The sequence below is a fragment of the Triturus cristatus genome, chromosome 6 (genome assembly GCF_964204655.1).
Source record: "Triturus cristatus chromosome 6, aTriCri1.1, whole genome shotgun sequence".
Taxonomy (NCBI): Eukaryota; Metazoa; Chordata; class Amphibia; order Caudata; family Salamandridae; genus Triturus; species Triturus cristatus.
Genome location: NC_140589.1, coordinates 118,753,049 through 118,778,669, shown reverse-complemented (window position 1 = coordinate 118,778,669; position 25,621 = coordinate 118,753,049). Strand labels below are relative to the sequence as shown.

At 45.2% G+C, this 25,621-nt stretch overlaps 1 protein-coding gene across 3 annotated transcripts in view; it reads left to right on the top strand.

The window, feature by feature from the left end:
- The window catches only part of LOC146816485 (exportin-5-like), an 819,517-nt gene that overhangs the window by 342,267 nt on the left and 451,629 nt on the right, over nt 1–25,621 (top strand). For all 3 annotated transcript variants that reach the window (XM_085610334.1, XM_085610332.1, XM_085610333.1), the window contains exon 21: nt 18,963–19,063. In XM_085610334.1, the coding sequence (XP_085466460.1) occupies nt 18,963–19,063 (101 nt within the window). The remainder of the gene's footprint in view (nt 1–18,962; nt 19,064–25,621) is intronic.

Sequence of the window (25,621 nt, the reverse complement as noted above, 5' to 3'; positions counted from 1 at the left end):
CCTGCACATGAGACCATTCCAGGAATGGCTGCAACAGCAATGGTCACAAGCAAACGGAAGTTGGGAGGATCTAGTGGTTGTTACGCACGCAGTGCAGGAGGAGATAACTTGGTGGAACAGAGACAACATAACAACGGGGAGAAGCCTGACACCACCAAGCCCAACAGTGACCATTACCACGGACGCATCGCAGAAGGGATGGGGAGCGCACATGGACAACCTCAGAGTGAGGGGTCTATGGGCTCCAGCAGACGCGGTCCGCCACATCAACTACCTCGAGTTGAAAACGATACTGCTAGCCCTGAAGGCATTCCAGAGACACCTGTTCGGCCAGAGGGTGTTGGTACAGACAGACAACACCACGGCGATGTTCTACATCAACAAACAAGGGGGGACACAGTCGTTTCCACTCTCATCCCTAGCTCAGGAGATTTGGAGATGGGCCATACCTCTCAAGATAGATCTACTGGCAATTCACCTACCAGGGAAGGACAATGTGGAGGCAGACTGGCTGAGCAGGCAGACCTCAGCATCGCACGAGTGGGAGCTCAATGGCCAGGAAACGGAGAAAATCTTCCGGAGATGGGGGACTCCCACAATAGACCTATTTGCAACACGCCACAATGCAAAATGCCAAAGCTTCGCGTCCAGGCAACCAGATCAGCAATCCAAGGGAAATGCCCTATGGATAAGCTGGTGGAGGACATTTGCCTACGCCTTTCCACCGATACCCCTGTTGCACAGAGTGCTCGACAAGTGCAGAACCAGCAACATGACTCTGATCCTGGTGGCTCCACAGTGGGCGAGGCAGACATGGTTCTCACAGATTCAAGAAATGACGCAAGGCAATCCGTACAGGTTCGAGAGGAGAAAAGACCTGCTCTCAATGCAAAACGGGGAGGTCCTGCACCCAGAGCCAGAGACCCTCAACCTAGCAGCATGGCTCCTGAAGACCTAGAGTTCGCACACCTAAGGTTACCTCAGAGCACTATGCGAGTGCTACGGGAGGCAAGGAAACCTACTACAAGAAAGTGCTACAGCGCAAAGTGGAAGAGATTCACGGTGTGGTGCAGGAAAAAGGGCCTGCAAAACAGAATGACAAGAGACTCAACTGTGCTGAGGTACCTCACACACCTTCTAAAGAGTAACCTCTGCTCGAGCTCCCTAAGGGTACACCTAGCAGCGATCGTTGCCTACACCAGAGGTGAGAAGGGTGGAAGTTTCTTCACCTCGCAGGTGGTGAAGAGATTCATGGAGGGAGCCAAAAGAATGGCACCCCCGAAAAGGTTGCCGCCGCCGGCATGGAATTTAAACGTGGTTCTGACGGAGCTCATGAAGGCGCCGTTTGAACCCATTCACAGGGCCACTCTACAAATGTTGACGATGAAAACTGCCTTTCTAGTGGCCATAACCTCACTACGCAGGGTGAGCGAGCTTCAAGCACTAACGCTACAGGAGCCCTACATTCAAATTCACAAAGACAGGGTAGTCCTGAGGACGGACCCACACTTCATGCCCAAGGTAGTGTCGGCGTTCCACATGAATCAGAGTATCCAGATACCGAGTTTCTTCCAAAACCCGACTACAAACGCAGAAAAGGCCCTGCACACCCTCGATGCCAGAAGAGCGGTGATGCACTACATTGAAAGAACCAAGGAACTCAGGAAGTCGAAGCAGCTGTTTGTGTCCTTTGCTACTAGCTTCATGGGTAGACCAGTGACCAAGGGCACCATCGCTAGGTGGATTGCCCTCACTATTCAATTCTGTCACAAACAGGCTGGACAGGAGCTAACGGAGGGGCCCCAAGCTCACTCCACAAGGAAGAAGGGGGCCACAGTTGCCTTCCTGGCAAACACGCCCATCCAAGACATTTGTCTCGCAGCAACTTGGGCATCTGTGCACACGTTCACAAAGCACTACTGCGTGGACATTCAAATGAATAAGGAAGCACAGGTCGGACAGAAGGTGCTACAACACATTTTCAACGACCAGCGATCATCTTCCACCCAGCCACCACAAAAATAGGAAAACCGCTACAAAGTCTATGCACAGCATAGTGAATCCAGAAAGATTCACGCTGCAAAACGAAAAGTTTCTTACCTGTCGGTGTAGTTTTGCAGCTTGAAGATCTTTCTGGATTCACTAGCGAACCCACCCACCTCCGCCAGGAAGATGAGGCTGGAGGAAGAGGGGGTGAAATGGATAGGATCAAAGAAGTGGAAACGTACAGAAATATGGACGAAAGGATTAATCAATCGCCTAGGGTTAAAAAAAAAAAAAAAAAAGGGAAAAAAGAACCCGAAGATGGCGCCCCAAAGGTGGGACTTCCGCAGGAAGCACGACAACGTCACGGGAGGTGCACCAAATGGTGGACGTCGGCGCCCACCTGGGCTACAAAAAACAAAAAAAAAAAAAACAAAGAAAAGACTACGAATCCGGACCCAACCACAAGATCGCGGAATAATGCACAGCATAGTGAATCCAGAAAGATCTTCAAGCTGCAAAACTACACCGACAGGTAAGAAACTTTTCGTTCCATACCCGGGCTTGCTTTTGTAAGCTGATATGACCTTACTGTGATTTTCCGCCCTTCTCTGTCCTCTCTAACCCTAGCTGAATACAGCATAAAATCTGCCTGTATGACGCCCTTGTCTCTGCTAACTAGTGTGCAAGGTTCATTAAAAAAGTTTTCATGGCCCAGACTAGTCAAGACGTCCCTTACGTATTTGAGCCAGGGTATTTGGGACCCCTTATCCCCTCTCATGCAATCCTCTAGAATTAGTCTGCTTAGGCTTGCCTCTGGATTTGTCCAGATTTTTATCCAGCAAATAATGGGTTTGAGGCAAGCCTTCTCGCTGAGATAGGTAATACCCAGCTCCTCGTGAACAATAAAGGAGGGTGTACATTTTGGCACTTGCAGAAGCCTTTTTAAGAACTTATTTTCTTCCAGTTGGATTTTTTCCACGTCTGTGAAACCCCACACCTCACTCCCATACAGGGTCTTTGCACAACATACCGAACTATATAATTGTGCTATTTCATTGGGTGACCAGCGGCCCAGTCTGGTCGCATAGTTCATAATCGACCCCACCGCGATAGGGTGTTGGCTACATTTATGCCTTACTAGTGGCTTAAAATTGAGATCTTTATCAAATACAATCCCCAGATAGTTAAAAAAAATTACTTTTTCGAGTTTATGAACTCCTATTGTGAAACTGCAGTTCTTAGATGGCGTTTTGCCCACTTCCATAATATGATTTTGAGAGGTTGGGCACTAAATCTAAGTCCACCATAAACCTAACAAATCCACTAATAAAAACCTGTAAACTCCTTCCCGTGCGTGCCAAGAGGACCGCATCATCTGCATATAGGAGGACTGGTATACTTCTCCTCCCAATGCAGGGGCAGTCTGCCTCCAGTGCTCCAAGCGCCTTGTCTAGCCCATTTATGTAAAGCGTGAACAGAAAGGGCGCAAGGATACAACCTTGCCGCACCCCACCCCGGCACCGGAAGTCTTCTGTGAGGTCCCCATCATCAGTGAATCTTACCCGTGCCGTTGTGTTGTAATGAGTTACAACAAACAATTGATGGACGGAATGCTGACAATGCAGACATTCTCCCCCAGTCAAGAGATCTGGGTTAAATCCATCGTTCTTTTGCCCACTACACCACCCCAGTTTAGACATGGCCATATGCAAATCAGTCTTGACCCTGTGCCTCATGGGAACAGTCCAGCCCGAACTGCCAAGCCTTGTCTTCCCTGGACCGGAATCAAGCATCCTAGGACTGGTTTCTGGCTATCAGCCGTCATCAGCCAGGATAGCTTGACTCCAGTGGCGTAGTGAGCACGGGTCCCACGTCTGGGAATACCCATCCCACTTAGGGCGAAAAGCGTTACAACAAACAATTGATGGACGGAATGCTGACAATGCAGACATTCTCCCCCAGTCAAGAGATCTGGGTTAAATCCATCGTTCTTTTGCCCACTACACCACCCCAGTTTAGACATGGCCATATGCAAATCAGTCTTGACCCTGTGCCTCATGGGAACAGTCCAGCCCGAACTGCCAAGCCATGTCTTCCCTGGACCGGAATCAAGCATCCTAGGACCGGTTTCTGGCTATCAGCCGTCATCTGCCAGGATAGCTTGACTCCAGTGGCGTAGTGAGCACGGGTCCCACGTCTGGGAATACCCATCCCACTTAGGGCAAAAAGCGTTACAACAAACAATTGATGGACGGAATGCTGACAATGCAGACATTCTCCCGCAGTCAAGAGATCTGGGTTAAATCCATCGTTCTTTTGCCCACTACACCACCCCAGTTTAGACATGGCCATATGCAAATCAGTCTTGACCCTGTGCCTCATGGGAACAGTCCAGCCCGAACTGCCAAGCCATGTCTTCCCTGGACCGGAATCAAGCATCCTAGGACCGGTTTCTGGCTATCAGCCGTCGTCAGCATTTGTAAAACTTGTATCAGTCCTGGATCCACGCCTATTGCTCCCAAGGTTTCCCACAGCTTTCTTCTGTTGACGCAGTCGAAAGCTGCTGAAAGGTCCATGAATGCCAAATACACGGTACCTTCCCTAACCTGAGTGTATTTGGCCACCAAGTGATAAAGATTAAGGCATTGATCTGTCGTGGAGCGCCCGTTTCGGAACCCGTACTGGACGTCTGTAATAATGTTATTTTCATCAGCCCAGTCCATTAAGCGATTTAAAATTGCTCTCCCCAAAACTTTCGCCGTAACATCTATAAGGGATATAGGGCGGTAGCATTGCGGGTCATTTCTGTTTCCCTTTTTAAAAATTGGCACAATAACGGCAGTGGACCAAGATCTTGGCATGCCTACCTCGATAGCTGTGTTAAATACCCTGGTCAGTATGGGAGCCCAGAGGTCTGCTTGACTTTTGAATAGATCTGGGGGAATCCCATCAGTTAGCTGGTGCTGCCTTTTTAAGGTGACAAGGGTGGTTAAAAGCAACAAATTTCCACCCGGAAGTTCAGACCAAGATCTTGGATATGGCCTATGATGGTGACAGCCTATTTGGCAGCCATATTGATGAGGTGCTTACCGCCATTAAAAAAAGACACTGATACTGCTAAGGGGCTTGGAACCCTACAGTACTGCAAGGTGCCTTTTTGGGGAGCCCGAGGTAGGGGTTTTTCCAATTAAAGGGGGATGTACCAGCGTTCTAGTCCTATCAGACCCACCAGCCAATATCGACAAGGCTATCGGCAGCAATCCTACCGCCAAGCGACTACAGCTAGTTTATCCAGGCAGGGCTCCAAACGAAAGCCAGGATTCCAAGGCTGTGACTCCGGCCACAAGCATTGATTGCAGCAGGGTACCAGCTGCTTTACCTTTCCCCTGAATGGTGCGAAAATATCCGAACATGTCGACCAGTGGCGAGACGTCACTTCAGACAAGTGGGTCCTAGATCTCATCTCTTATGGCCGCACATTGGAATTCATTCAAAAACCTCCCGATACCCCTCCCAGGGGATCGCACCCCCCTCACCTTCACTTACTCAAAAAAGAAGCAAGTGTCATGCTTCAGAAAGGGGCAATAGAAAAGGTCCCTTTTCCCAGAGAAGGAAAGGCTTCTACTCCTGCTTCTTTCTCATTCGCAAAAAGTCGGGAGAGTGGCGGCCTATCCTACACCTCAGAAAATTGAACAAATTCCTAAAGAGTCAAACATTCAGGATGGTCACACTTTCAGACATCCTGCGACGCCTCAACAGTGGCAATTTCATGACTTCATTGGATCTCGAGGAGGCATACTTTCATGAAATTCCTACGATTCACAGTGGCTGGTACCCATTATCAATTCTGAGTCCTTCCAGTTGGCCTCAAATCGGTTCCACGGACTTTCACAGTTTTTTTTTTAGCTCCAGTGGCTGCAGCCTTGAGAAGCAAAGGTCATCAGGTATTCCCTTACCTCGACAACTGGTTGATAAAGGCGCCATCTTCTCACCTACTGAAAAATGCAACAGACTATTGCCCCACTCTTTCTCACAAAATGGGTCTCTCAATCAATTACCAAAAGTCTTTGATCTTCCTGCACCTGATAATGACATTTCTAGGTGCCAAATTGGGCACCATCCAGAACAAAGCTTTTCTTTCACAGGAAAGACAAAGGTTTCTGTGAGAGTGTACAAATCTCTTCTGGGAATGCTCTCTTCGGCAATAGATCTCGTGCCACTGACTCAATTGCACATGAGGCCTCTTCAAGAGGAACTGCAACGTCAATGGATTCAAACCACAGGTTCATTCGACGACGTGGTCAAAGTCACTCCTCGGATGAAAGAGGCTCTACAGTGGTGGACTCAGACTTCACATCTGTCCCAAGGCCATTCTTTTCTTCCAGTCATCCCAGATCACATAGTAACAACAGATGTGAGAAAGTGGCTCTGTATATACTGTTCCTTAATAGGTACAGGGTGTACAGAGTCCACAGACACCAAGGGTTTAACAGAGGTTAAAGTTAGATATAACCTTACTCTCCAAAGTGGTAGCCTGGTCGAGCAGTAAGGCAGTATCAGAGGACAGTGTAAAGCATTTGTTGTACACACTCAGTCAGCAAATGGTTCCACACACTCAATAACTGAACTCTAGGCCAATGGTTTGTATATAAAAAAAATATATGCTTGTTTTATTTTAGAACCATCACTTGGAATTAAAATATACTTTCTCGACAGGAGATGTTTCATAAAAATACTTTTGTATATGCAATAGACTTTTTAGTAAACAGTTACAAGTAGTTGCAGTAGGCAACTCTATTTCTAAACACAATACATTGAGCTCAATGATAAATTCAAATGATATGCAACAGATTACTTTTTAGATTACTTTTGTAATTCCAGGCCTGGATCCTAGATCCAGTCCTGGGTCAGTTCTCAGAATCAGCTGTTGAAAGTCGACTTTGGTACTGTAATGATTTTTAACTAATATTTAGCTATTTCAAAAGTTAGCACTTAGAAAATATTTCAGAGCAAACAATCAATGATTCCCTGTGGAAGGAAATGTAGGTTACAGGTACAGTAGGTTATCGTTACTTTTGTAATCCAGTACTGGGTGTCTAGACTCAGTACTGGGACCATTATCCAAAACAGGTAAGAAATTACGTTTTCAGATGTTATACGATTTTTGATGAATATTTAGAAATTGCAGAAATCAACACTTAGAAGAAATTTCACAGAAAAGCAGTCAATGGTTTCCTATGGAAGAAAAATGAGTTAACGGTAAGTATAGTTGTGGGTACTTTTCAGAGTCAGTGCTGGGCACCAAGATCCAGCACTGGGAGCTCACCTAAGAGCAGGTGAGTAAATTCGTTTTTGTCACTCGGCTGATCTTTGGTGATTATTTGAAGATTTGAAAAGTCCACACTTAAAAGAATTTTCAAGAAAAAGCCAGTCAATGTTACCCTATGAGGAAAATGAAGTTAGCGGTTTAAGGGTAAGTACTCGACTGGCAGAGTTGAAGTTCTGGGCATAGACTCAGTGGTCCCCCAGTGTCAGGTAGGTACAGTTAGTTCACCCTCAGCGGTTTCAGGACGGCCGGGTGCAGAGAGAGTTAGGCCCAATGTTATCCTATGAGGGATAGGGGGGCCTTGGTTGGTGGCTGCTGTCTGGCAAGCCACGCGGCTGTGGGAGCTGGGCTCCTGGTCACTTACTCAGGGCAAGTGCGGAAGTAGGTTAGAGTAGAGTTTTCACTGCCAGGGCCACTCGGGCGGCTGGGTGCAGGGTGCTTTTGAGCCGTCGGACGCTCAATTGATTTCTATGGGAAATCTCCGGTTTGGAAAAAGACTGCAGGCTCAGGGACGAGGACTCTTCAGGTGCCACCACCACTTCGAAAGGTAAGTTGGGTAGTTGGAGGATAGGTAGGTACACTGGGATTGGGCACAGAGGGCCGTGGGGCGCCGGGTGCCTTTTGGTGTCGGGAAATCTTACCCTCTGTTGATCGCGTTTGGGGTGGCACTCTGTTCTGAAGCTGCAGGCTTCTCCAGGATTGTCGAGTGGGGTCCTTGGGTGCCGGACTCGGGGTCACAGTCGCTGTGGGGTCGTCCTCGTGGGTTTAGTTCACTCCGGCACCGGCCAGGCTTGGCGGGTGCAGAGTGGGCTGGGGTCGCGGTTCCGGGCTGCTGCCAGGGGTGAAAGGTAGGTTCTGAGTAGAGCCTCTACTCATGGGAGTCCCAGGGAATCAGAGTTCAAAGGTAGCCAGGTCCTCCGGGGTTTCTGAGGTTGCTGGCCACAAGAGATGCCGCGCAGGAGCAGGAGCAGGTTCGAGGGTCGACAGGCCGGTAGGGTTGGGGCCAAAGCAGTTGGTGTCTTCCTCTTTTTGGCAGCTGCAGGGCAGGTCTTTGTTCTTCTTGCTCTTCTTGTAGTTTCGAATCTGGGATCTGGGGAAGGAAGGTTCAGGTGCCCCTAAATACTAGATTTAGGGGCGTTACAGGTAGGTGAAGGCCAGGGACCAATGGGTCCTTGTCCTGGGGTGGGTACACCCCCTATCCTGCCTCTCTCCTGTGGGAGGGGGGCAGTAGCCTAATCCTGATAGGGTAGGGCCTCCCATCTTCAAGATAGCGCGAGCCCGGAGATGTGCTTCACCTCGCCTCCCCCACCTGAGGGGTGGGGTGGGCAGGCTGGCACATCCCCTGTCCTTGTATGGGGTTTCCGGCCAAGCTTCCCGCCAGAGTGGGGGTTGCAGTGGCCTGGGGAAACTCCTAGAGGCGGCAGGCCTTTGAAGCTTCCCTTTGCTCATCCTGGGGGAGGAGATTTATCACCTCACCCAGGATGTGCATTGTTGCAGGCCCGGGAGAGCAGGGGCTCTCCCACCCAGGGGTCCAGCAACGTGTCTGCTGTGTGGCAGCCTGGGCAGCCTCAGAGCAGACGTGGATTGTAGGTTAGTTGTAAGGGGGCATCTCTAAGATGCCCTCTGGGGTGCTTGGTACATTAAATCCCACACTGGCATCAGTGTGGGTTTAATGTGCTGAGAAGTTTGATACCAAACTTCCCAGTCTTCAGTGTTGCCATTATGGTGCTGTGGAGCTCGTGTTTGACGAGCTCTCAGCACCATGTATCCTTAAATGGCAGCACTGCACTTACAGTGCCCGGGAATGGACCTGGGTACTGTAGGGGCACAGGGCTCCTGCTCCAGTGCCCACACCATGGGCATAAGGCACCCAGCCAGAGGGGTGGCTGACATATGCCTTGGCAGTGTAGGTAATTGGCATGGCACACAGTGATGTGTGCCATGTCGACTCTTCATTTTTGTCCTGCACCCAGACACTCAGCCTGCAAAGGCAGTGTGTGTGTGTAAGGGTACAGGGCCTCTAAGGGTGGCACAATGAGTGCTGCAGCCCTTAGGGGCCTTTCCTGGTCACAAGGCCCTGGGTACCTAGGGTACCATTTACCAGGGGCTGACATGTGGCCAGGGTTTGCCAATTTGGAGTTTGTGTGTTTTAAGGAAGGAACATAGGCCCTGGGCACCTGATTGGCAGGAGTCCAGGGTACACTCAGTCAAAGTACATTCAGCAATTTAGCAAATTTACCATGCAAGAAAGATGGCACTTTCTCACAACAGATGCTTCCATGGAAGCCTGGGGAGGAAACTTACAGGACCTGCAAGTTCAAGGGAAGTGGTCCTTGGCTCAGCGGCAGATGCACATAAACAGGTTGGAATTGAAAGCCATTTTCCTGTCTCTTCAGGCTTTCCTTCCTCGAATACAGGGGTCTTCCATGTTGATCCGGCCTGACAACACCACAAGCATGTTTTAGTTCCACAAACAAGGAGGCACAAGATCTATGACTCTGTCACAGGACGCACAGCAGTTGTGGAACTGTCTGACGGTCCACCAAATTTCCTTGACAGCAGAACATGTCCCGGATCTCCGGAATACCTTAGCGGGTACCTTGAGCAGAACGAACAGCTGTCATAAATGGGAGCTGGAACAAGAACAGCTGGACAAGATATTTGCAATCTGGTGAAAACCAGCGCTGGAGCTGTTTGTCACCCAGATCAACTCCAAATGCCGATTCTTCGCAAGCAGATTCCCTCTCCCAAACTCACAGGGGAATGCTCATTTGATGCGCTTGTCAGGGATCTATGCATATGCTTTTCCCCCCATTCCTCTGATACCCAGGGTCCTCACGAAGATGAAATGGGAACACTGCCGCATTCTGCTGATAGCCCCAGTTGGCCCAGACAATATTGGTACACGGAACTCCTCCTTCTGTCGGAATCTCAGCCCATCCGTCTATTACCAACACCAACGCTGTTGACAAAGAACAAAGGCCAGGTGTGTCACCCGAAACCAGCTTCTCTGCAACTGCATTCTTGGCTCCTGAGTGCTTTGAATTTTGAGATTTGAACATTGCGCAAGACTGCAAGGACATTATTGGCTAGTCTAGAGCTGAAAGCACCAATAAGACAAACGCAAAGAGGTAGATCCCTTTCTCTCTGCTCCAGACGAGATCCTGCCTTATTTGCTTTCTTTAGCAGAGTCTGGTTTTGCACACTCGTCGGAGTCCATCTGACTGCTATATCAAGATACAGTTGATCGCCACATACTCCACCTTTATGGTCCTCTAGAGTAGTAAAGCAATTAATGAAAGGACTGTTTAGAGCTTTCCCACCCATCAGAGCTCCACCCCTGGAGTGGCAGCTTACTGTGGTGTTATCTCAATTCCTAAACAGCCATTCGAGCCCATTCACAAGGCAGAATTGAAGTACTTAACCTGGAAGGTTGCCCTTCTTCTAGCACTTACTTCGACAAGAAGGGTTAGTGAAATACAGGCTTTTACCATATCCCATCCGTTCTTGCGCTTCACTGATCAAATGGTCATTCTGTGGACAAACCCAAAGTTCATCCCAATCATTCTGAGAACTTCCTTCCCTAACCCTTCCAAACCTGCAGAAAGAGCACTTCATACTCTAGACCTAAAGAGATGTCTTAAATTTTATCTACAAAAGACTAAAGACATACGGAAATCAAATCGGTTATTCATTGCGTATGGTCAAAGCTGTCAAGGCGCTGCAGTCTCGAAAGCTACCATATCCAGATGGATAGCGAGTGCAATACAAATTTGCCATGACAAGGCTGGCAAGCCATTATCAAAGAATGCGAGAGGGCACTCCACTAGAGCAGTTTCATCATCAGCTGCTTTATTTGCCGGAGAGCCACTTAAAAAAACCTGCAGAGCTGCGACGTGGAAAACGACGCACACGTTTGCGCAGTATTACTGCCTGGAGTCCTCCCACCATGCTGACGCATCCATGGGACAGGCAGTATTAAGGAACCTATTATGTTACGGTAAGCCTCTTTTAAGAGCGGTTTTATTTGCTGATGTTTTGGATGCAGTATGTTTCTTAAATATATCTATGCATATTTGTTTTTTCCCCTTTGCTTGTTAATACTGCAAGTATTCTATGCACTGTTCATGTTCAAATCATTGATCTATAGATTAATGTTGCATGTAGGATTATTGTAGCACTACCTACCGTCCACTAAGGTGCTTTTTTTCTGACGAACATGTATATGTATACATTCTATGCATATGAATGCATATGTTTACATATATGTTTACAGGTGTGTGTGTGTATATATATATATATATATATATGTGTGTGTGTATATATGTGTGTGTGTGTGTGTATATGTATATATGTGTGTGTGTGTGTGTGTATATATATGTGTGTGTGTGTGTGTATATATATATATATATGTGTGTGTGTGTGTATATATATATATATATATATATATATATATATATTAGACACACATACAGATAAGGAACTGCTTACTATTCTGATTCAGGCATGTAAATCTATGAAAGATACCCCAATACTGGATAAGAAAAAAGTTACTTACCTGTAACTACAGTTATCCAGCATTGGTATCTTTCATAGATCCACATGCAACCCACCGTCTCCCCGGAGAGGCACCTCTAGGATACAGTAGTGACTACACTCGTGCTGGAAAATCTGAGCGACTCAGCATCTCTTGGGAAGGTTCTAGAGGGTGCTGGCTGCTGATTGATTAGGTTTTCAGTTTGGTCCTTTTTGTAAAAGGAGACTAATAGGCTTTAGAGCACAGCTTTCCAAACTTTTCATGTTGGTGACACACCTTTTAGACAGTCTCCACCTAGTGACACGGTAATGCGAGCTAGCGAAGCGAGCGAGCCCGAACCACTTAAGTGGTGTTCGGGGGGTTCTCCCCCCGTGAAAAGTTTAAAAAAATAGTGGCCAAATGGTGCATTTTCAAGCAAATTTGAGAAAGCAGGAAGGTTAATAAAGCAATTGTGAATCTGTTCTAACACAGACAGTGACTTGCAAAACTGGGTGTAAGCAAGGTCACGTTTGTGCCTGAAACAAGAATATAATGATGCACATATTGACACATGCCCCAGTGATTTACGGCACAAAAAGGGCGGGTGCACGCACTGCCAACCCTTTCAACCATGCACAAAGTCCGCCTGCTGCCTTGCTGAATATGAGTTATACAAAAATCCGTTCAGGAAGTGGGAATTGTGAGTGGTAAAACAATCATTCAACTTATCAGCCGGTCTCTGCGCATTGAACTCAGGTGGGACCGCTTTCCTCAGCGCATCGTGCCAAAAGGCACCAGAAAATAAGGCAAGTCATATGTTTTTCCATTCAGCACTTTGAGGTAAAATTAACTGCATATAAGAGATAAGGACAAATACATACATGTCATAGAAATTGTAAATATCCAAATGTATGGGGACACAACATATCTCACGGAAACCTTTCATTGATTTTGTAAAAAAAATATATGATTTGTAATATAACACACACATTTCCAAAACATGTTGTCCTTTATGAGTAGCAACATGTAAATATGTGCAAGAATGAAATAGTTTGAAGGAAAACAACAGCACTTACTATTTTATTGAGATGAATGAGGTGGATAGGATGAACACAGCTGGTCAATATTTGGTGGAATATTAGAAAAAGACACTCGCATTTCATCATGAATTATTTTTAAGCTTCCACATTTCAGTGTCATGTTTAATTTTAGCTAATTCTTCTTCAGAAAGTGAAAAGTTCCCAGTTGCAGTTGAAAGAAATGTATTTCTTATGCAATCATTATTTTTGGATTTCAAGGTTTGTAAAGTAATGATGAAGATTCTCTCTGAGCAATGTTAAATGGTCAACAATCAGCGGGCTGATATCACATTTCAGCGGGCACTCAGCAGTTTTGGAAAACATTTCAAAATTTCCTTCTTTCACTTTGCTTTTCCAAATTGCTCTTTTGTCTCTCATAGCACAAGAATTACAAAATTGGAATAAAAACAACAGCACTTGTCTTACTATTTTAATGAGATATGAGGATGAACACAGCTGGTCAATATTTGGTTGAATATTAGATAAAGACACTCGCATTTCATCATCAAGCATTTTCAAGCATCCACGTTTCAGTGTCTTTAAGTTTTTCATCGTTGAAAGGATACTTCACAAATGTATGTAGTAGAAAACTGCAAGAGAACTTTTAACGCTTTTGTACCTATGTTTGGATGCATTTTTGTAACACGAATCCAAAAGTTGTCTAAATCACCCTCAGCATGCATCATGAACATACTTCGATCATTTTTTATTTCAGCTAATTCTTCTTCCTTAGTTAGTGAAAAGTTCCCAGTTGCAGTTGAAAGAAATGGATTTCTGATCCAATCATAGTCTTGGATTTCAGCATTTGGGAAGTAATGATAAACTTTCTCTCCGAGCAATGGTAAATGGTCAACAATCAGTGGGCTGATATCACATTTCAGCTGGCACTCATCAGTTTTGGAAAACATTTCAAAACTGCCTTCTTTCACTTTCCTTTCCTAAATTTTTATTTTGTCTGTCAAAGCACACATTTTATCTACTGCAGTTAAGATATTTTCTCCTTTTCCTTGCATACTGGTGTTAAATTTATTCAAATGTTCAAATATGTCAGCAAGATATGCCAATTTTGTGCACCAAAGTTTGTTTTGAATTAGACTGCAGAATTTGTGCTGCTGATTGTCCTCAAAAAGTTTAAGCATCATTTCCCACAATTCGTATACACGACAAAGCACGCGACCTTTTGAGAGCCAACGAACGTCTGTGTGCAGTAGGAGCTTTTTAAACCTTGCCCCCATTTGTTCACAAATATGAGCAAATATTCTTGATTTAAAAGGTCGGCTTTTAATGTAATTGACCATTTGAATAACTTTGTCCATAACTTCCCTTAATTCACTTCCAATGGTTTGTGCAACTAGTGCCTCGCGATGTAAAAAGCAATGAGTAAATATGATATTTTCATTTTCTTTCTTTGCTAAAGCTATAAAACCTTTTGTTGAGCCAACCATTGAGGATGCACCATCCGTGCATATCCTGACACAATTTAACCAGCGCAAATTATTTTCCTTCATGAAGCAATTCAAAGTTTGAAATATATCTTCACCTCTAGTTCTCAATGGAAGTTCTAGGCAACACAGGAATTGCTCAATAATTTTGTCAGTATGAATGAAATGTATAAAAACAAGTAATTGAGCTAACCTACTGACATCTGTTGATTCGTGTAGTTGCAATGTAAAAATCATATTGTCGTCTTGAAAAATATCCTTCATTTGCAGCTTAACGTTAGCAGACATATCTTGAATCCGTCTTCCAATTGTGTTATCTGCCAAAGGGATTTTATTAACTTCAATCTCAAATTCTGGCCCAAACATTGTTCGAACAATAGCACAGCAAGATTGCCTTATGGTGGTTTCGGCAACAGTGTGTGGTTCCTTGTTTTTGGCAATTATTTGAGCAACCAAGTAACTTGCCTTTTGAGCTTTCTCTGATGTCTTCATTCTCTTTGTGAATGATGCAGACTGCTTCCTTATAGATTTTGCAAGCTCAAAGTATTCTACTGGTTTCTCTGACAAATGGCTGTGTTTTGTGGTAAAATGGCGTTGTAATTTATTTGGTACCATACTTTCATTTGCAAGTATTTCCCCACAAACTAAACACTTGGGACAAGAATAGTTTTCATTACCAGAAAATGGGAACCCCAGTTTCATATAAGCTTTATTATATAAACGGGGACTGGCGATTTTCCCTTTACACTTCTTACGTACTGAGACAGACCGTTCAGTTGCTCAATAGCTGCTACATTTTGTTCTTCGAAAACGCCATCGTCACCAGCTTTTCGTTTCCGAATTATAAACTTATCCATTTTGAGTTTCTGTTTGACTTCCGGGGAAAATGAAGAAATGTGGAAATCTAGAGATAGGAAGAACATGAGATACGAAGTTTAACAATCTTACGCCTTGCTTACAGTCTTTTTTTTCTCCAGTACCATTTCAGGATTTGAGTAGTAGATAATCATGTGAAATCAGAGCTCTGAGCATAAGGTGGGACAGAAGTAATAACTGCATTGACGCTGGCTCTGGCAGACTCAGGATTCCAAGTGAGCTGTCCAGAACCCACAATTATATTCCATCCTTTATTAGAAGGCCCTTACATTTCCATGCCATGGTCTTCCCCGCCAAACTAGATTGCTTACTTTCCTAAAACACAAATCAATGTGTCATTTTTAATCTACTTATTTGAACTGGAACCAATCAAGAGATAATCACATAAACAACCACAAATTGCTCTGCTATGACACATAAGCCTTTTTGACTAGATCAGAGACAGGCAACCTAAATGCACGCAGAAAACATGCCATTGAAGGTGGAAGCACCACGTCAACATTGCCCCTGGGAAATTCAAATTAAGTTGGAGGACCACGTTTCTGAAACCTCTAAAATGGTTGGGAAATCAAACTGTTGCCCAAGCTGTGTTGAAAATAATGGCTGACATCTTTCAAGAATCTAGTTCTAATCCAGTCAATCATATCACAGGACTTAAGATTAGTCTATAAAACAATAAAGCAAACACAAGGAGATGGTGGGCAGAGCGCTGAAACTTTACAGACACTCACCCCCAGTCACAGATCTGGGTTGAATCCATCATCATTCTTTAGTTCACTTCGCCACCACAGTGAAGACCCAGCTATATGGCAATGAATTTACACTGGAAGAGTAAGCAGTAAACACAGATCTGGAATCTCAACCAATTTTGAAAGTCAGAAATATAAACAAAGCATTTACTTAGCATGCAAAAAAAACCACAAAAAAAAACAGGTTGCTTGAAACGTGACTTTCCGAATGTACAGACAACCAGAGTGCAACACTATCTTGATGGCTAACTGAACAACTCTAGTTTTACAGTTATATTCACAGACATCTCAATCCAGCATACAGTAAGGTTCACTTTAGTGCACAAGTAACTGAGCAGTCATAGGATGGTCAGCATGTAACACAGGTTATTTGAACATGGTGTTTCAAGTGCGCAGCTTTAAAAATGAATGTCTAGATTAGAATTAGAGAAGCCGAACTGGGGCAGCTTGCTTCTGTGACTACACTCCCAGACCACAAACAATGCCTGCATTCCGCGAAGGTAAATTTAACCCCAGCTGTTAGTCGAGCCCTCAGTAATTAGAAGGCGTGTATCTCATGTATGGAGAATGTTTATGAGCTTGTATGGGGGTCGGACACGCTTGAAATGAGAGGAATATGGATGGGCGTACCCATAAAAATGAGCTCCATCTATGACAAATAGCATAAGATGTATCTGGAGCCAGAATCCTAAAACAGGGGACCACACGCAGGAGGCTGGACCCCCAGGGACCTAGAGGGGTCCCGCAGTGGACAGGTACACACACCTGGAACAGATCATTGCAACACATCACTGGGAAGAAATGCCAGGCTTGCTAGACACCTCACTGTGATGAAAAACCAAAACACCACATCAAATGCAGACTGAGTGACCACAAGCTTAAACAGAGGCTGGGCAGCACAGGGCACACCGCAAACCAGAGGACAGAATCTACCAACTGTGTGTCTTGGCAGAAAGAGGGAGGTGTCTTCTGCTGCACTGCCCTGCCTGCAGCGACACTCAGGACACCTACTTTCCTACATTCGGCGAGAGAAAGAAAGCTTTTGCTAGTAAAACCGAAAGAAGAAATAAAACTGCATCATCTTAGCAAACGTACCGGAAATAATGCAGAGAGGAGGAAAGTCGGTCCATGCATGGCACCAAAAGCAAAGCGCCTAAAACAAGGGCTTCTGGCACCTGCGGTGAGCACCACAGGACAGGCTATCATATAGAATTTATATTACGGCGTGACTTTGGCAACAAATGTCTGACTTGCCAAGCCAATGAAGTATCTTCACTGGTCAATGTGACTCACTGTGTGGGTCCAGGCTACGAGCGATAGGCCATCCCCCAGCACTCCTTTGTGTACTAAAACAGACACTTTCACTGCACTCCAGGGCACTAGCACTGTATAACAGTTATACGGCAATCTAAAAAGTTGGCGGCTATGAAGGAGTTCGAGAAAATAAACACCACGGTGCGTTTGGAACCCTTTATTTCTTACAACGCATACGAAAGAGCTTTGTCGCGCAAATCGCAGGGCAGGAAACAACTGCTTGGGGCATTTACAATGCAAAAAAAAGACCATGCGAATAGAGCGCTCAACAGCAAAAACCAAGTTACAGGCCGATAACCTTACTGAGTACCTGGGATGGGGTTTTGTGGTCACTGCTTCTCAAAGGGAACACGGCCGCGTTCTCCGCTCTCGCTCGCAAAATGCTTCTCCTTCCACCACCGTGTTCTTCGCTCTGAACGCAAATGCAATGTCCAAGAGCGCATTCCCCTAATCTGTCGTGCAGACGTCATCGTCGCGCGACACACCCACACATGGGACGCGACACAGTACTGTGTCGCGACACACAGTTTGGAAAGCTGTGCTTTAGAGTATGTGGTTGCTACCTTAATAGCCTATGGAAATGTACTATTTACTACTTACTACTTTGTCATTTATGTACCGTGGGACTCCCACTACGACGACTGGGAATGATTCAGGCATGTGATTCTATTAAAGCTACCAATACTGGGTAACTGTAGTTACAAGTAAGTAACTTTTTTCTTACTCCTGCTATTACTAATAGGTATGTGTGTTTGAGTATTGTCTTAGATTAGCAGAGCTACCAAACAATGGCTAGGATAGCAATAGTAGCATCTAGTTAGAATAGTATTTAGAGTTCTGGTAAAAATCCATCAAGAAGGTTTCAATCCGTTGATGACAAAATGTTTTCATTTGCGTTATGACTGCTCTGATGCATGGTAGTATTATTTTAATGTTAGTTATTGTGATTCACCAAATAATGCTACGAATAGATTCTATTAGACATTGAAAATAAATATTCTACCTATATTGGTGTGTGCACCTACTTTGAGTCACTGAGTCCGAGGTTCCTGCTTAATCACCTCTAGTCTGACAGTTAATAGAATGTCTTGTTTGATTGTGCTTGCTTTAATTTTTGTGGAAACTGGACAAGATGTACCTTAGAGTTTTGTTTTCTCAACGCTAGAATAGATGCCTCAATCCCGTGTTTAAAGAATATGGCCTTGTGTGCCCTCCCTCCAATAAGGGCCTGGGACCAGACGTTACTGCAGGCAGATTTAAAAGGAGTATCAAGTAAGGAGGCAGTGGACCTCCAAAGATGGAGCAGTGCTGTGATCCAATTTGCATACCTTCAGCTGAGCTTCCCAAAGTACTTTCTCTCTGCTGGAAAGCCGATGATACGACTGAGTAAAGTAACTGGGGTATTGGCACAGTGTGACCATGCGGATGTGATTGGTTGGCGGGAGGAGCCCCTGCAGCTTACCGGCGCTGTAATATGTGTAATCCCGGTTTTCATCTTGTATATTTAAAAAATTAGTATTTCTGTGAAGATCATCACTATGATGCTGGAGTATACGTAAAAATTTACAATTTTGAGTAATAAGCTTTTATTTCTTGGCATCGTTGCTTTTCCTCCGCATCCATGTGGCATATTGATTGCACATATTTTATGTTCACTTTTTTTTTTTTCCCAAGGACCCAGCACAATCTGTACCTACCAGAGTTGTTGGCCAGAATGGGAGACACATATGCCAAAGCGCTGGACATCCTGGATGGGGAAAAGATTTCTATCCTAGGTAAAAAAATAATAATAAAGTTAACTTTGGCACACAGCCTACTGTTCTTATTTGGATGTGCTCACTTATCTCTTTCCACGTTTTGCTCCAAAACCAAGAGTGTTGGTTTACCTTGTTCCAGGCTCATATGACAAATTATTCTAATATCACAACAGCTTGAGTTCGGCATATCACATCCTTTACCATATCAGTTGGTAAAAGTGGTTACCACTAACCAGATTGTAAAAGGGCTCCTCTGTAATTAAGTCTCTCAAATACTAACATTCACTGATACTGGTGAGGTATGTGTATAGCCAGGACCTCAATGTTGAAGTTTTGAGATTTGAGTTGGTATTATGGAGTTTCCTTTTTTTTTTTTTTTTACTTTGTGTGTTTGTCACTGTCTGAGACAAAAAGAACCTCTTAGTAGGTGTGCCAGTTCTCTTGCCATTGCTGCAAGCTTCTTGTTTGACTCTGGAGCAACCAGGGACTTCACTGAAAATCTGAGTCTTTTGTGAATCCATGTTCTCTGGTTCCAGAAAAGCAAAAGGTGCCACTTCTTGGAACCATACACCATAATAAACGCCCTGAAGACTGATTCATTGCATGTGTTTACAAAGATTTGCACGCCCATGTACAGCCACGTATAAAACTGGGTATTTCCTCTGTCCTCTGATTTTGTGTTGGTGAGATGAGTCTGACTGTAGTATGGTTGGCGACTTAGGTTTTGGGCATATGTGGAGAAGGCTTTTTATTGGGTCTGTGATGTTTGCAGTTGTGTGGTTGGAGTTGGGGTAGCAATGGTGGGACAGCTTCACACAGTGTCAGTATTTTTGTTTTAAATAATTTGCTGTTGATTGGAGACAATGTACCAGTCGAGGAGTACTGCCTTGTTAACCGAGAAAGAGGCCATGGCAGGTCTTGTTGTGAAAGTACAATCTCATACAGTGGCTCAGAATTATTTTTTGTATGAATGGCTTATCGGCGGGGTGAAGTAATTAATGCACAGCTATTTGTGCATTTGCTCATGTGAGTTTTGAATGAAAATGTGGTCGTTAAGCTGACTAAGATGGTGTGGTATCGCTTTTTATTGCAGCTGGGGTTTCTAAAGCCTGACATGAGATACAGTGACAGAGTAACCCTACCCCCAATCACGCACGCCCCGTTCCACAACAGAACAGTAAAGAACTCAATTATGAAGCATGCCACCAAGGGGTACCCCTAGCGGGTGAGTTCTTTAAAGCAAAGGGATTCGTTTCTGCTCAGGTCAATGAGGGTTTTTAAATTGATCCTATCAAGTTGGGCTCTATAGCTTGTGTATAGTCCTGTTTCAGAGAAGGGTTAACCCATGCTCTACAGCACCTTTTCACTCCTGTTACTCTGTTTATGGATATTTGCACATTGTACAGATATCTGGTTGAATACAAAATAGGTGCTCTAGCACACCACTACTTTAGTAGTAGGTGTAGATTGCTAACTGGAGTTGTTTATAGTACCAGCACGACCAAAACAGGCTGCTGACCTTTCTCCCTACGCAGCCCTTTTACCTAAAGTGAATCCAAAAGGGAAAGAGGACCAGAAAGAGACCTGAAGTGCCAACAGTTTCTAGCAAGCTAAATGCATGTGATAGGAGAATAGTTTAAAACAAGCATTTGCAATGCAATCGGTCTCGTTTTTGGGACCTTATAAGCATTTAACCATGCAGCACATTACTGCAGTGGTCGCTTCACTCGCATATGAGGAATTTAAATTCTAGTACATATTCAGAAATTAACATTTTCAGAATGTTTCCAGCTCTACTGTTATACCAATGCTGATTTAAAGATTTATATTAGGTACATATGTCTACACAGTTTCACTTAAGCATTAGCTGTGACGGATATGCCATTGCATAAAGAAAGATTGGTAACAAAATAAAGTAGGGTATATGTTGATGTACTGCAGTACAACAGCACGTGTCTGCCCATGCCCATTCCCCCTTTAAAGAAAAAACACTAGTAACAATCTACCCATCAAACTTTTCCATCCAGTTACCATGATATTATTTATGTGGCTCAAGGATCCGCATGGGGTGAAGCCATGTGACACTATTCACAGGTCACTTATGCTCGCTGTGGGCAGTGCAAATGTGCAGCTGCAAATCTGACCGCAAGGCTGCACATCATACATATGCCCTCATCTAAAAAATACAGTCTGCTCTATAAAACGTTGCACACTGATCCCTGCCAAGTGAAACAAATATTTTTACTGTGTGAGATGGTGTGTACTTGTGCATCAGGAGCAGCCTGCAATTATGGCACAGTACACTTCAAAGAGCTCCTTTGCTAGTGTTTCGTATAGTGACAAAGTTGGAAGCGATATCAAAGATGCTCCTTTGCCAAAGACAGTCCGTTTCATTGCTGGAAACACCACACACAGTAAAGCATAATTATTTTAATACAACTTTAGACAAGACTTGGAGTGTGGGCAAGGATCTCCAATTGAGCACACTGTGTGAATGATGCACGTATTCATGGAATTAGGGCACAAATAGCTTGAACAGAATTTTCTCTCCATATAATTCAGCCTGCTGTGTAGCGGTCACAGATAGAGGCAAAGAGAGTATTACCTTCTCTCTTTGTCTTCCCATGGCTTGGGAAGGTGTCTGCAAATGGTGTGGCATATGAAGGAAGAAACTATCGCGGAGACCTGATAACGGAGAACGGGTCATGTAAAGCTGGGATGAACAGGGCAATGACAAGGAGGAAGGAGAAGACCAAGGAGGAAAGCATGGGATGGGGGCACCAAAGAGGGTAGCATCATGTAAGGATTTATGGTGGGGAAGAGGACTCCCCAAGAAGGGAGACCTGGGAAGGGCGACAAGTGCATAAATGGGGAGGGAGAAATTGGAAAATAGGGATATCAGTAAGGGAGGCGCTTGATTATGGGGTAGGATGCAGCGAGGCCTTTGGAAGAAAAGGGGTGATTAAGGAGGGAGGGAGGGAGGCCTGTGAAGAAAGAAATACAGAGACTTGGACAGAATGCGGTTAAGCAGGAGGGGCACAAGGGATTGATGGCATGACTGAGGGGACGATGTAAAGGTATATGTAGCTTGGGTGACCAGGGTGGGTGGGCATGGTCAGGGAATACTGAGGATGGTATGAGAAAGGATTGTATGGATGTGAATACCAAATAGCAACTTGATAGAAAAGAGGATGATTCATGTGGGACTTGGATAGTAAGGAGTAAAGGGACAGGAGGCGACACTGGAAGAAGAAAATATGGGACAACGGTCACCTAGGTAAGACCATGGGACGGAAAATACAGCAGTGACAGCAGGCATGGGAATGAAACTATTGATGTGAGAAACAGATGTTTGGGCGTTGATTAGGGGTGTTAGATGAATTAGGGAATTAGAGTGTGGGGAGGTTACTAAGATACTAGGAAGACACAGGCGCGAGCTAACGAAAAGTGCATGCAGATGATGAGAACTCCGTTGGCTGCTTACCTTCTTCCCACTGCCAGCGGTGCATGGTGAAGTCGGACCTGCCGTTTGCCTCCTGGAGGGCTCGGCACACCTCGGTCTGGGTATCCAGGATCAACAACTCCATTCGAGTCTCCATGTCCCCGAGGAGTGCTAAAAATGGTGGACAGGGGGGACACAGGCGGCACCATGAAACCAGACATGCGCTCGAGTAGCCTCTCCTCCTCTCTAGGATTCTCCATTCGGGCCATATGTGCTCATCGCAGCCCGCTTCCCAACAGTGCACCCCGAGCAAAAAGGCTGACCCTGTCAAGACCCAGCAACCTCTACCAGGTCCAGCACCGCCGCTTCTGGGCCCCTCCGCAGTGCAGACCCGCCGGAAAGACACCGGGGGTCAGATGGGCCAGCATCGGGAGGTGGCTACAGAAAACCAGGGGCCTGGCTCCACAGAGGCTCCTGGAATAGAAGGGCTGCAGCGCCCTGGAGGTGCCCACCCGCAGGAGTCACATAACAAACTGGGAGCTGTAAAAGTGGAAGAAGCGTGGAGTGCTGGCTGTTCTTCAGTGCGCACCTAATCCTGCACATGCGGTACTGAATGTCCTGTTCGGCGGCCATCTAAGTATTAGGCAAATGCCCTAGCGACTACGCAAGTAGCTTTAACAGCATTTAAATATTTTGTCCGCGAGCTCGAAGCGTCTGCTTTTCTGCACTGCCTCAGTAATGACCAAGTGGCGGGCAAATCCGTTTCAGGCCAACTGTCTGGTCCCGCAGGGTAAGAAAAGGGGCTCACTCTGACCCATTGCAGTTTTAGCTATGGTGAGCTGTGCGGTGCCAGGAGCTGGAGGAGGCGAGGGATTCGGAAGGAAGGGGCAGTGCTGTGATGTCAGGCATCGCACGCATGTCAAATGTAAATGACTGCGCACTACTTTAACAAGCACTTGCAATGCAATAGAACTCGCATTTATGCGAGTCCTGTTGCATTTAAAACAAGAGTGCGCGCCGGCAAAAAGGCACGAACGGAAGTTGGTGGGGGGTGGTAATGGGCCGAGAAGTCACGGCTTGCGGGAGGGGAGTGGGGGAGCCACAGGAACAAAGGAGTTTTAAAAGTAATGGGGTCAGTAGCTATGGAAGTATACAAATGACATGACCATGAGGAGTAGGGACTAACAAGGCTAAAACCAATGGGAAGGCAGCATTTAGCACCTAAGCCAATCAAAAACATGGGCGGAGAGTGGGCGGAGCTTCTACGAAGCTACCATACTATAGTGTATACTGCATGCCTCGCAAAGCGAGTAGCGCATGCGCGCTGCAACGCTAGGCGAGACCCGAAAAATCAGTAACTGAGTTCAACTAGTGTTCACGAAGAGCTGTTCTTGTTTTTATTAATTTGTATTTAGAGAGGCTCGGTTTCACTGTTTTTATTTTTCTCACATGTATGCACAATTCTATAACCATTATAGTGTTGATTACTTTTCTGTCTGTTATAGCAGTTATGAGACTGGGAAATATTATCTGGCTGAGCTCTGCTGAAGCGCATGACAGCGGCATATGTTTTCTGCTTGGAATTGCTCTCTGCTCTCACCTTTCAGTGACCCTGATCTTAAGCTATCACTTAAGAGCTGCCCTCACAATATCTGGGATGGAAGGAAGCACACTTGGGGCCCTTCCAAGTATGAATGTGATGGAATGGACTCTTACACTAGAGGTTCTTAATTTAAATTTTCATGAGAATGTTGAAGCCTTTCAAAATTTGTATTAATCTTTTTAGGTCTCGCCTGAGACAGCACATGCTGTCTCTTCGAGACATTTAGTAAGTGGCTTTTAAAAGTGCCACCAGAGGCTTTTGGTGGCCTAAAGCTTAAGTGCACGTGAGCGTGCACGCCCGCAACCGCCATCTGCCTTTCTGTCATGGCTCATTAAGCCTCCTCCGCCCCCTTGCTGTCTGCTCTCACTACCCCCCTCCCTTCTCTCCCCCTCCCTCCTCGTTAGCTTGTTATTCTTAACTTCGGAAGCATCTGATGTGAATTCTTCAAGGAGCAATTCACTTCCGACTAAGCCAATGCCGCCTCAGACAGTAGACCTTTTCTGGTGCTTGTTGTGTTTCTTGTCGTCGCATTTGGCATATAATCACTGTATATAATGTAACCCCATTAAGCACTCTTAGATCTTTTTCACTATACGGTAACTTGTTGCACAGTGCCCATTTTTGATTTAATTATTTAATTCTTTAATTTGTTACAATTAGCATCCAGTTGTATTAACTTTCTCCACCCCTGCTTAGCTGTTTTCACACCAGTTGCCCCGTCTACTGGTGGGATTTCCGTTTGGACTACATACAGTTGGGACGAGTTTGTGGGGTTACATTGCGCGTCAGCCTGTCCATGCAAGCCACTGTGCTTTACCTATGGGATTCCCTTAACCAGCACTGCGCTGTGATTAGGCCATAAGCCCTATCTTTCATTGAGATCGCACTTGCATCTCACCATCTTTATGGCGTTTAGCTCCCACGCTCGTCAGACTTTAATTTGAACATAGGCTAGTTCACGCAGCTCCTTCACATTTTTATTCCCCCACTGCACCACCACTCTTATTTCTTTACTTCTTTCACTGTCCTCGGAACCTCTCCCGTTTCGCCATCCGATATCTATCCACGATTTGGGGCATTGTCGTGATTGTGCATGTCATGCTCTGCAGCACAATTACAGTTAATCAGTTTGCACTGTCATTATATTCCACGTTCACCGTAAAACACACGCATCTCGTGACTCCTAACGTAATGCTACTCAGTTACCTGCCTATAAATCTGCTACTTGCACGTAGCCTGGTCTGTGCCCGTGTCTTCTTTGCTGCCTGCAACCACTACGGGACTTGCTGATGACATATATTGCCCGACATTTCATGATTTTCATAGTGACGTGACAAAGATTGCAAGCTTTTGTGAAGCTGCAACAAATTTCATAGACTTTTGCAAAGTATACCTTTCTGTGCAATTTGTATGGCCTCATTCAAAATATAGAACCATCTTTATAGTCAGTGAAGAGGGTGGCCTCAGCAGAACAGGAATATATGTTTGCTATATATGAATGCACACATGTATAATCAGATCAGACTCTTTA